The following is an 11,423-nucleotide window of genomic DNA, read 5'->3' as shown; positions in this document are numbered from 1 at the left end:
CACAGACGCGCATGCACGCACGCATCCACACATCCACACAAAAGGACGAAGAGAGGGGCTGGAGAGATGGCTCAGAGGTTAAGAGCATTGTCTGCTCTTCCAAAGGTCCTGAGTTCAATTCCCAGCAACCACATGATGGCTCACAACCATCTGTAATGGGGTCTGGTGCCCTCTTCTGGCCTGCAGGCATACACACAGACAGAATATTGTATACATACTAAATAAATAAATATTAAAAAAAAAAAAGGACGAAGAGAAATGAATTGACGTAAGCACTCATGACTCTGCTTCTTGTGGACATGGGCACATCTGCCTTGATTTCCCAGCAGAGATGGTGCGCCCTCAGAGTGAGAGCCAAAATAACTTTCCCTTCCTCGAGCCCCTTCTGTCCCTGTTCTTTCATGGCACCAAGGAAGGGAACGAGGTGGCATCCACCTTTGATCCTTGTGGCGGCTCAAACACAAACGGCCCCCATTTAGGCTCATATATTTGAGTGTTGGGGTCCCAGTTGGTGAATGGTTTAGGAAGGATTGGAGGTGTGGCTTTGTTGGAGGAGGTGTGTACCTGGGCTGCAGGGGTGGGGAGGTTTCCAAGCCTACACCAGACCAGGTCCTGCTCGCTTTCTGCTGTACCCTTGTGGATAAAATATAATCTCTCAGCTACAGCTACAGCGCCTGCCTGCCTGCCGGCTGCCATGTTTCCCACCATGATGATCGTGGACTAACCTTCTGAAACCATAAGCCCTCAATTAAATTCTTTATTTTATGAATCGCCTTGATCGTGATATCTCTTCAGAGCAACAGAACAGTGACCAAGTCATCATGATAAAGTTCTAAACACTAGGCCAGCCCATTACCTGACCAACAGGAAGGCTATTGGGCCCAGTGAGTAGGAAGCTGTATGTGATCTACGTTCTTAGGAATGTTTACTAAGGGAAGGCGGGCTGGTGAGATGGCCGACGATCCTACACAGTGGAAGGAGAGGATCAGCTCTCACAAGATGCCCTCTGGCTTCCGCAAGCACACACACTCATGCCAAGTAAAGAAAAATGTACTACAGGGGGCTGGAGAGATGGCTCAGTGGTTAAGAGCATTGCCTGCTCTTCCAAAGGTCCTGAGTTCAATTCCCAGCAACCACATGGTGGCTCACAACCATCTGTAATGAGGTCTGGCGCCCTCTTCTGGCCTGCAGGCATACAGACAGAACATTATATACATAATAAATAAATAAATATTTAAAAAAAAAAGAAAAATGTACTACAATCTAAAAAAAATTAAATAAAGGAGGAGAATAAGTCCCACAAAAAATTCAGGGATTGCAATGAGGCTTGAAGGGGACTCAGGGGCAAGGGGACTCAGGGGCTCTGGGCCTGTCTTTCCTCTAAGATGAGCGGCCAGTGTCCTCTTCACACTGCCCTCTTCAAAGGAAGAGGCAAGGGCTGGAGAGATGGCTCAGAGGTTAAGAGCATTGTCTGCTCTACCAAAGGTCCTGAGTTCAATTCCCAGCAACCACATGGTGGCTCACAACCATCTGTAATGAGGTCTGGTGCCCTCTTCTGGCCAGCAGGCATACACAAAGACAGAATATTGTATACATAATAAACAAATAAATATTTTTTTTTTTTTGTTTTTTGTTTTTGTTTTTTTTGGTTTTTTCGAGACAGGGTTTCTCTGTGGCTTTGGAGCCTGTCCTGGAACTAGCTCTGTAGACCAGGCTGGTCTCGAACTCACAGAGATCCACCTGCCTCTGCCTCCCGAGTGCTGGGATTAAAGGCGTGCGCCACCATCGCCCGGCACAAATAAATATTTAAAAAAAAAAAAAAGGAAGAGGCAAAGGATGAGCTTCTGTGGGACTTTGAATCTGTGCGGGTGGGGATGGGGAGATGGGACGGACAATATATACCACATCTAGCTGTGCCTCCAAAGCCATTTTCTGTGAACTCCACGAGACTGTGACCTTGGGGAAGAGACCCTGAAGCAGGTGCAGGCTGCAGAGGACACTGCCCAGTCACGTGAGCATTCTGAATGAGAGGCCACTGCAGAAGGATGCCGGGTGGACAAGCGCCAATAGGAGTCTCTGGCACGACAGACCTTCAGGGTTTTCTAGAAAACCATGCCAGCGGCTTGTGCCAGTAGCTCTTCTGCATTTGAAAAGTAGCTCCTGGCTCACACTGGACATGGCAGGGACAGAATGCCTGTCTGTGGGACCCCAAGCGACCCCTGTAACCAGAACCCATGGCATAAGATTGGACACACACACTGGTGTTCCATTATTAAACAGCAGCGACGAGGTCAGGTCTGGACAAGCCCGGGAAGCACGGGAAACCGCGTGAGCAGGCGGTTCGGATTCCCCTGGCACCCCACTTGCTGCTATGGCAGTTCTCCCTAGAGCACATGTGAGCTGCTATCCCATTAACTTGAAGAAACAGGCACAGATAGGATTGCTGTATGTGTGTGTGTGTGTGTATAGATAGTTACAGATATAGATATAGGTAGTCAGTATATATGCGTATAGTTATATACTTTATTTTTTATTACCTTAAATTTTTTAGCATAATTTATTTCTACTTCACGTTCACTGGTGTTTTGCCTGCACGTGTATATGTGTGAGGGTGTCACAGCCATGGAACTGTTGTGAGCTGCAGTGCAGGTGGTGCTGGGCATTGAACCTGTCCTCAGGGAGAAAAGGCAGTGCACACCTCTGCACCAGCTCATGTGGATGCTGGGCATCCGAGCACAGCAGAGGACAGCTGGTTAGAAAGACCTTTCTCTTCTCCCACATGTGAGTCCCAAGGACCAAATTCAAACACCCTTACCCACGGAGCCCTTACCCGTCTCTCCTTCACGCCACAACCAGGCTGTCCTCGAACTCAAGGAGGTCCACCTACCTGTCTCCCGTGTGCTCGGATTAAAGGAGCGTGCCACTATGGCTTGCACCTCCACTTTATTGGGGGGCAGGCAGGGACTGTCACCCAGCAGAGCTTGCTGATTCAGCTAGAATGGCTGGCTAGCCAGACTCTGGGTTCATCTCCTTCCCGTCCCCCACCTCTCCCGGCCCCCGCCCTGAGATGACAGCTCTCGATGTGAACACTGGGCAGCTGAACACCAGTACACATAGTCAGAAGACTTAAAAATAGGGAGATTGGAGGCTGGGGAGAGGGTGCTGTAGTTTGAGAACCTTCCTGTTGGGAGGCTGACACCCCTTTCTTTGTAAAGGAGCAGTTATTGCCTCAGGGGTCTAAGTGCATACTAATGACCCCGACTGGCATCCCCACCTGGTGGCTCCTGCCAGTACAGCATTTCTGGATGCGACAGAATGGCTCTCATGGTCCGCCTCCTGCCATTTGATGGAGACCATCTGCAGTATTCTGTAGACTGCCATGTCCTCCCAAGGAATCCTGCCGTTAGCAGTACCGACTGGAGAGAACAAGGCAAGCTGGGAGCGAGACTTCCCCCTAAGTCTGGGCTTCTGATGGGCCATGCTGCAGTGTGTGCTTCAAACAGTAGCTAGTATATGACACCGCTGGTTTTTGTTTTGTTTGCTTGTTTTTGAGACAGGGTTTCTCTGTGGCTTTGGAGCCTGTCCTGGAACTAGCTCTAGTAGACCAGGCTGGCCTCGAACTCACAGAGATCCGCCTGCCTCTGCCTCCCGAGTCCTGGGATTAAAGGTGTGCACCACCACTGTTCTTACAGTGCAGTTTCACAAGCATGGGGAACAAGGGGTTATGTGCAGGAGAGTCTCTATTATTCCCAGTTACTTGCTGGAGGGATTCCTGCCTTTATTCCCGTGATTTGTGGTCATGTTAAACTCTGTGTGTGGCTTAGCCAAAAGGCAGGAAGAGGGCCAAAGGCATCAGCTACAGGAAAATTAGTCTGCATTATCAGAAGGAAACTAAATTTTACTATACATTGGGGGTAGGCAGAAAGGCTGGCTGGAATCATGGGGTTCACCAGAGGCTTCCTAGTTCTCTCTTCCTGTGACCCTTAGCTGTGGGGGACCAGAGAACCCAACAAACATCACAGCAGTACGAAGTGCAGATACATAGGGAAAGGGGGACACACAATAGTCAGGGTTCTCTCCTCTTAACCTCCCCGCCCTAGAATTTGTTGTTCTGGAGACAGGTGTGGCTATAAAGTCCCAGGTAGGACTCAAAGAATCCCCTACTTCAGCCCACCAGATGAAAACCCCAACCAGTCATGGCATTGCCCACGGTAAGAACAGCAAAGCCAGGCATGGTGGTGGCACATGCTTGCTGTGGGAGAATACTCTGGTACACTGAAAAGATTTGTCACTCATATTGGTTTAATAAAATGCTGATTGGCTAGCAGCCACGCAGGAAGTATTGGCAGAGCAACCAGGCTAAGAGGATTCTGGGAAGAGGAAAAGCAGAGACTCAGTTACCAGCCAGACACAGAGGAAGCAAGATGAGAATGCCTCACTGAAAAAAGGTACCAAGCCACATGGCTAAACATAGACAAGAATTATGGGATAATTTAAGTTGTAAGAGTTAGTTAATAATAAGCCTGAGCTAACAGGCTAAATAATTTATAATTAATATAAGCCTCTGGCCATTGTCCTTAGAGCCCCAATGACTAACTTTTTAAGGTTTTTGTGCAAGACATTAGTTGTCTTTATCAATCCCTCTCCACTTTAATTTTGAGACAGGGTCTCTCTCTCTTTGAGCCTTAAATGTATCTATCAGTGGTAGCTGGCCATCTGGCTCCAGGGATTCCCCCTGGCCTGGGCTTCTTAGTGCTGGTACTGTCTGCTAAACTGAGTTTTTACATGTATCCTGGGTGTGTGCGTGTGTAAACTTGGGTCCCTGTGCTGTCTGAAAAACACTTTAACCAGCGAGCCATATTCCCAGCCAATTATTTTATGTCTCCCTCTGTAGTTTAGGCTGCCTCAAAGTTGTGGTGATCCTCCTGCCTCAGCCTCTGGAGTATTGGAATTATTGGGATTGCAGGTGTGATCCGCCATCCTAAGTTCGTGATGATTAATATTTCAAGTTAATCCCTGAGAAGAACTGGAAAATGGCAGGGATGCAGTGTTGCTGAGATTTTTGTTTCCCATGTAAGGATTGTGTTTTCCTCCTTTCATGAAATACAAATTGACATGGAAATCTTCATTATTGTTGGTTTTCCGAGACAGGGTTTCTCTGTGTAGCTCTGGCTGTCCTGGAACTCGCTCTGTAGACCAGGCTGGCCTCGAACTCAGATCCACCTGCCACTGCCCTCCCCTCCCCCCAGTGCTGGGACTAAAGGCGTGTGCCACCATCGCCTGGCGAGATTTATATTTTTATTTATGTATATGTGTATGCTGGTATGAGTTTATGTGCACCATGTGTGTGCAGTGGCCACAGAGGGTTGGATCCTCTGAGTTGGGATTGAGCTGTTAACCACCAAGCCATCCCAGTCAGGAAAATCCAAGTGGAAATTCTGATCCACAGGTAGCTGTGCTGTTGTTTATGGACACAGACGTGGCTGGACAGGACCCTTCCAGACACAGCTCTCTTTTTTCAAGTGCGGCTCTAGAACCTTTTATTGTTGCTATCCTTGAGATGGGGTGTGGCCTTGGAGCCCCAGGTTGGCCTCAAGGAACCCTTCTACTTCTACCCCTCCTGCCTGGGATCAGGCAGAGTCCTGCGCTGTTGAGGGGCGGAGTATGTTTCCCTAAAGGGAGCTCTATTAGGCCTCATCCTTGGTGGTATTCATAACACTGCCTGCACCTTCGGAGTGTTCCAGCGGTTCCCTGCTGGGACAGCAACACAGGGATGCAAGGTGGTCCTTTCCTATAATCCTTTTGGCATGGCCCTCTTCAGATATCCTCTGTAAGGTCAGCTCTGAATCCAGGTCCCAGGCTTGGCAGAGCCTCTTGGACAGTACAGATTCCTCTGGGCTGAGAGCTCACTGCCCTCTGGTGGTCAACTACTGGAAATGCCGTTCAGTTCCCAGCTCTGCATTACACACAAACCCCTTATTCCAACAGGGTACATACAGGGACTGTATGGTCCCGCTTTCCCAGGTGAGAGCACGGGGCTTCAGAGGCTTTGCGCTGCCCTCAAGTCCCAAACATAAACTACAAGGTCCCATCCTCCCCTTCTGTTTCTCGGAACCAGACATACTGGCTTTTAGCAAGCAGAGCAAACAGACTTGTTAGGGAAAAGTAGAGAAAACTCGCCCTGGCCTTCCTTGGGCCTCAATGTCTCCACTGGCCTCAGCAGGAGCCAGTCCTGGGTGCCAGTCAGAAGTCTCCCTGATAACAGCCGGCTGCCCTGCTGCCCCCACTCACACACCGGGGTTTCTAGCCGTGTGGGCACTGGGAACTGTTGCCCTTCAGCACCGTATCTCCAGCACTTGGCACACAGTATCAACCCCACCAGCAGATGATGGTGGCGGTGTCTCTGTGCCAGGCTCTGAACTTAGTTCCTCAGGTGCCTTTGTTCCCAGGAAGCAGCCCTGGACTCTTATAAAAAACTCACATTGATTTATTAGAATATGAAAAAGGTTCAGTTTCTTTTGTACAGGTGGCAGAGCGGCGGCAGCTGCAGTGGCTTTGTACATGGTTGTCGATGTCACCTTACATGGCAACTCCTGCCCGAAACAGCACTTGCATGGAGAGGAGACAGCTGGGCCAAGCACCCATGGCCCCACCCCTGGGAGGGACCCCTCTGACTACTGCACTATCCTTGGGGAGGGAGTGCTTGGAGGCTGGACAGGCACCTGTGGGCTTGTGCCCAGCCATGGTGGCAGAAGGGAGTATGTGCTTGTGAGCAAAGGCCTCTGGGGTCCAGTGCTCTGTCTACTCCAGCAGCCCTGGCCAGCACAGGGCACCCTCAGCGGAAGCCTTATTCCCAGGGCTGGGCTTCACTGCAAGCTATGTATGCAGGTAAGAGAGGGGTCGGATGGGGGTGGTGGTGGAACAGGCCAACAGAGTAAAGCAGGCCCGTGAGCAGGTAGGTGCCAGGAGGCCCCTTGCTCGTGAGCTTGAATCCTGACAAGTTGGGCCACATCTCAATCAGTGCCGTGGGCAAGAGCCCAGTGGGCAGAAGTTCGGTTTAGGGGAAGGCGGTAGACAGCAGGAAGGAAGGAAGGAGGGGAAGAGGGTGGGGCTGACTGGTGTGGAGTCTCCAGGGTCTGGAAACAGGAGTGCCTCTGTGCAAACGGAATCGTACTTACGTGGAGGTGCAAACGTTGTAAGAAGGCAGCACTACCTGGAGCGTGGGCAGCCCTCCAGCCCCAGCCCCAGGAGGCCCGTGGTCCTCATCCCCCAGTCACAGTACCCAGCAGGAGCTCAGAGGTGCCCCGAGCCAGCAGCTCAGGTGGCGGGCCAGGGTGCCATGGCTGGCAGGAATAGCGTGGGTCGGCCATGGGTCCCCCGTCTGTCTCCCAACCACATGCCTGCTGTCCTCTGATTCAGGAGATCCCGTCAAGGCCAAGGAAGGTTCGGCTCCCTCCTTTCCTGGTGGGGCCACAGTGGAGCCAGAGGCTCTTTGGTTAGAAATGATGATCAAAGATGGAAAATTGGTCTGGATGAGGAGGGGGCTGTGGGACGGGAGGGCCTCGTGGAGCCCTGGTTCCAGGACGGGAGAGCTTGGCTCTAGAGATAGGGCAGAGCCTGCCTCACCAGTCCAACTCTCTGCCAAATGGATTGGAAAGGCAGTTCTGGTGGGAGAGGATACTTCCCAGGAGGCAGGGCAAGCCGTGCTGCAGTGGGGGCTGTGGACCCAGCTGCCATGCGTAGGAAGGGGGCAGGGCCAATCCAGGTCAAAGGGCAAGGGGAGCACCCAGTCCCCACTCTGTGGGAGAGTCTATGGGACACCCACTGGCCTGGGCCTACTGCCCTTTGGGGATGAAAGGCTCTCCCTCCCCGGGCTCGGGGTGAGGGCCTGGGTCACTGAGGCAGCGCTGTATCCTCTGGGAGCTGGGGCTGTCACTTGGTCCAGGAGTGAAGACATCATCAGTGCCTGGGGATGAGGGCTCCTTGCTCCGCATCATGATGACGCCATCCTCATCTTCATCTTCCTCCTCCCGAGTCATCCTTGTTGGATCCCGGTTTAGCCCTAGGACCTTGCCCTTCAGCTCCTCATTCACCAGGTCCACAGACTCGGGTGACTGTGGGGATGCTGGGTCGATGGTGATAACAGGCAGATCTGCCTTGGGCTCATAGGCCAACGGATCTGCGGATTGAAAACAAAGCATGGATGGGTGGATGGGCTCCGCCCCTGAGCCCTGCTCAGTGCGTGCCACACCTCAGGGACCCCTTCAGCCTGTGCTAGCGGCTCTCAGACCTTCCCAAGAGTGCATCTGTGTCTAAGGGCTTCACGCCGGTTACCAGTTGCTCTTCCATCACACGGTTGCCCTCTCTGGGTCAGGAGTTCCTACTGGTGTCCCACAGGTTAAAAAATAGGGCTTTGGGCTGGAGAGATGGTTCAGCAGTTAAAAGAACTGGTTGCTCTTGCAGAGGACCAGGGTTCAATTCCCAGTACCCACATGGCAGCTCATAACTGTCTGTAACTCCAGTTCCAGGGGATCTGACACCCTCACACCAATGCACATAAGGTATATATATATATATATGTGTGTATATATATATATATATATATATATAAATTTTTTTTTTTAAGAGAAAGAAATGGGCTTTTTCCCGAGCCATGACCTGCCGGTCTACGTCTGCCCCCGTTCCTCTTCACGGACTAGTGACTTCTGCCTCCCTACCGGATGCTCTGTGCTGTTGCCCACTGCAGTCTTCACCCTGAGTCCCCCCGGCAGCACCTCTGTGCCTGGATTTCAGAGCAGAGCTATGCTGCCCTCTCTGTGAACACCCAGCCCTCCCAGTATGGACATAACTCAAGGTTTGAGAAGAAGTCATGATGGGAAAAGCTCATCTTCCCCTATGATTCTGAGGCTCTCGCTGGCACAAACACCCAGCCTGAGGGCCTCTTTAACCTTACCTGAGCCTATACGGGCCCGCGACATGGTGGGTGAGTCTAGCTTGTGGGCCGGCACTGTCAGGTAGTTGCTGATCTGACAGAGAGAGCAGACAGGGTGAGTGTGGGCAGTGGGCTGGCAGAAGCCCTCTGGAAGACACTGAGACAATGGTTCCTCGATGGGCACTCGCTTTGTCCGTACCGGCACCCACAATGACACTTCGGGGCCTTCAGGGGACTTGTCCCAGGCTCTCGGCAAAGCTGTGCCACCTTCCTGGGCAAACTCAAACAGATCTACTTTGTGCTAGCCTTGCCTCCAGCTCACAGCTGACCCCAAGATTCTAGATTAAAACAATAGCAATAAAACACAACCCGAGGCAGCATGTCGAAGTCCCGTATGGCCCCCAGTACCACCGCAGCTGAGCTCAGCTCCTTACCTAGCATCAAGCCTTGTTCCTTTCCTGGGCACTCTGACTTCTACCAGCCCCTTTAGATTCCTTTCCTCCCAGTGACCCCACCTCAAACTGGTCACCCAGTCACCAAGTCTTGCTTAGCTCCACTCCCAGTGTCCCTTGAGCTCACTTGTTTCTCTCTCTGTGTCATCCCCACCCTTTCTCAGCATGGCTCCTCAGGGGATAAAGCCCAAAGCCTCACTCCACTAACAAACCTCCCAGGCTGTGTCTGTTTCTGAAACAGGTGCATGCCCTCAGAGGAGCCCAGCAGAGCCGGAGGTGCCCTGGGGTGAGAGTGCAGAAGAGGAATCCAGCCTCGAGCATGCGTGAAAGGCAGGCCCAGCCTGACACACACCTTCTGCTCCAGCTGCCGGGCCTTCTGCCTCCGGAGCAGCATCTGGTTCCAGGCTTCCTCGTAGGGGTCGGCCACCAGCGTGTGTCTGTTGTAGGACCGCAGCTGAGGGCAGAACAGTCATCAGGAGAGGGGAGGACTCAAGCTGGGCTGGGAGGCCATGGCCAAGGAGGCCTGGCTGTATGGGGGACAGGAGAAGGGCATGGTAGGAGGCAAGGAGGCTCAGAGGAGAGCAGCTAAGAAGGCGCCAGGCTGGGGCAGGACCTCACCCGCTGTCGGGTCTTCTGCAGGTTGCTCCTCAAGATTTTGCGAATCTCCTCCTCCTTGTCCTTGGACAATGCTGGCAATATGCGCTCTGAAGCCATGGACTTGGGGTGGATGTTCCTGGGACAACAGAACACAGGTTAGGTCGCCATTTTGGCAGCAGGAGGTCATGCTGGCGGACAGCCCAGGGGTGTGTAGTCAAAGTCCTAAGCCCTAGTATGGCTTCAAGTCAAAGGCTACCTTGACTAGCTAAACAACACGGCCCTGGTGGCCATCCCAGGCTATGGCTGGGGGAGCTAACATGGGTACAGATGCTGCCCAGGTTGGCAGTGGCACTCACTGCATTGAGACAGTGGAAACAGCAGACGGGATCTTGCCCATGCCTCCACTTTCCACCAGCTCGATGGCCTGCTTCATCTCCATCTTGTGGTAGAAGGCAATGAGCTGGGGCTCTTTGGAGCGCTCGCCAGCTATCAGACACTTCTTCACGTACTTCTTATTAAACCGGTTGAGCCTGTGGGAGGAGGGAGGTGGATGGGGCTGGTTCCTAGGCATGAGAAGATGCCCAGGCCCCCAAGAACCCTTAACTGTTCTCCCCACCCTCCTGCCCACCAGACCTTCACCTACTTGTCCTTCCAGTGATGGTGGCCATAGTGACCACAGATGTCCTCGATGCCTGTCAGAAGGTGGTCCAGGAACTGAAATGGGCCCAGGGCCAGGTCAAGCCTTACTACTGGGCTCCTTCCCTACCCCACCCACTTTCACCCATAGTCTGCTTAGCCGGGCCCTGTAGTTCCAGGAGTAGCCAGGAGGTGGCGCCTTTCCCTTACTCATCCTGAAGCCCAGGCCGCACACTCTGGTGTGCCCCCCCTCCAACCCATGTGCAACTAATGACAGAGATTGGTGTCAAGTAGAGCCAGGGGTGGTATAACAGCCTCTTGGGCTCCCAACTGCTCACACCACACTTCCCCTTCAGCTAGAGTCTGGTGGGGGACCTCCAGGGGCTGAGAGATCACCTAGCACTGGGATGAAGGAGGGTACGCTTAAGGCCCAGCTGCGCCCCAGCTCCAGCCTTCTCCTGCAACCCAAGGCCCAGCCCAGCCTCCAGTACCTGGGTGTGGATCTCCTCGTTGATGGAACGCTTAGTTTCTTGCTTTTTCTTCACAGCCAACAGGTCTACCAAGGGCCGAATGGTCATACCCTGGAGGGCAGGTGAGAATCTGACATCCTGGTTCTGCTACATCCGCAGGGAGGCTGAGGAACATCCCTTCTTCCTGAGGGGCACCCCCACCCCAAGGCAAGGAGAATCTCCCAGGACTGGGCTTCTCACCCTCTACCTCACTATGTAAATAAAGGCAGGTCTTTTTTTTTTTTTTTTTTGGTTTTTCGAGACAGGGTTTCTCTGTGGTTTTGGAGCCTGTCCTGG

At 52.6% G+C, this 11,423-nt stretch overlaps 1 protein-coding gene across 2 annotated transcripts in view; it reads right to left on the bottom strand.

Moving 5' to 3' along the window:
- Positions 1–6,464: 6,464 nt before the first annotated feature.
- The window catches only part of Slc9a1 (solute carrier family 9 member A1), a 57,809-nt gene continuing 52,850 nt past the window's right edge, over positions 6,465–11,423 (bottom strand). For both annotated transcript variants that reach the window (XM_075944657.1, XM_075944656.1), the window contains exons 6-12: positions 11,109–11,198; positions 10,625–10,695; positions 10,338–10,511; positions 10,003–10,117; positions 9,737–9,838; positions 8,954–9,026; positions 6,465–8,179 (exon numbers count right to left, since the gene is read on the bottom strand). In XM_075944657.1, the coding sequence (XP_075800772.1) occupies positions 7,836–8,179; positions 8,954–9,026; positions 9,737–9,838; positions 10,003–10,117; positions 10,338–10,511; positions 10,625–10,695; positions 11,109–11,198 (969 nt within the window). In that variant the 3' untranslated portion in view covers positions 6,465–7,835. The remainder of the gene's footprint in view (positions 8,180–8,953; positions 9,027–9,736; positions 9,839–10,002; positions 10,118–10,337; positions 10,512–10,624; positions 10,696–11,108; positions 11,199–11,423) is intronic.

Source organism: Microtus pennsylvanicus, chromosome 13 (assembly GCF_037038515.1).
Source record: "Microtus pennsylvanicus isolate mMicPen1 chromosome 13, mMicPen1.hap1, whole genome shotgun sequence".
NCBI lineage: Eukaryota > Metazoa > Chordata > Mammalia > Rodentia > Cricetidae > Microtus > Microtus pennsylvanicus.
The sequence above is the reverse complement of the archived record's forward strand: the minus strand, read 5'-3'. Positions and strand labels throughout refer to the sequence as shown.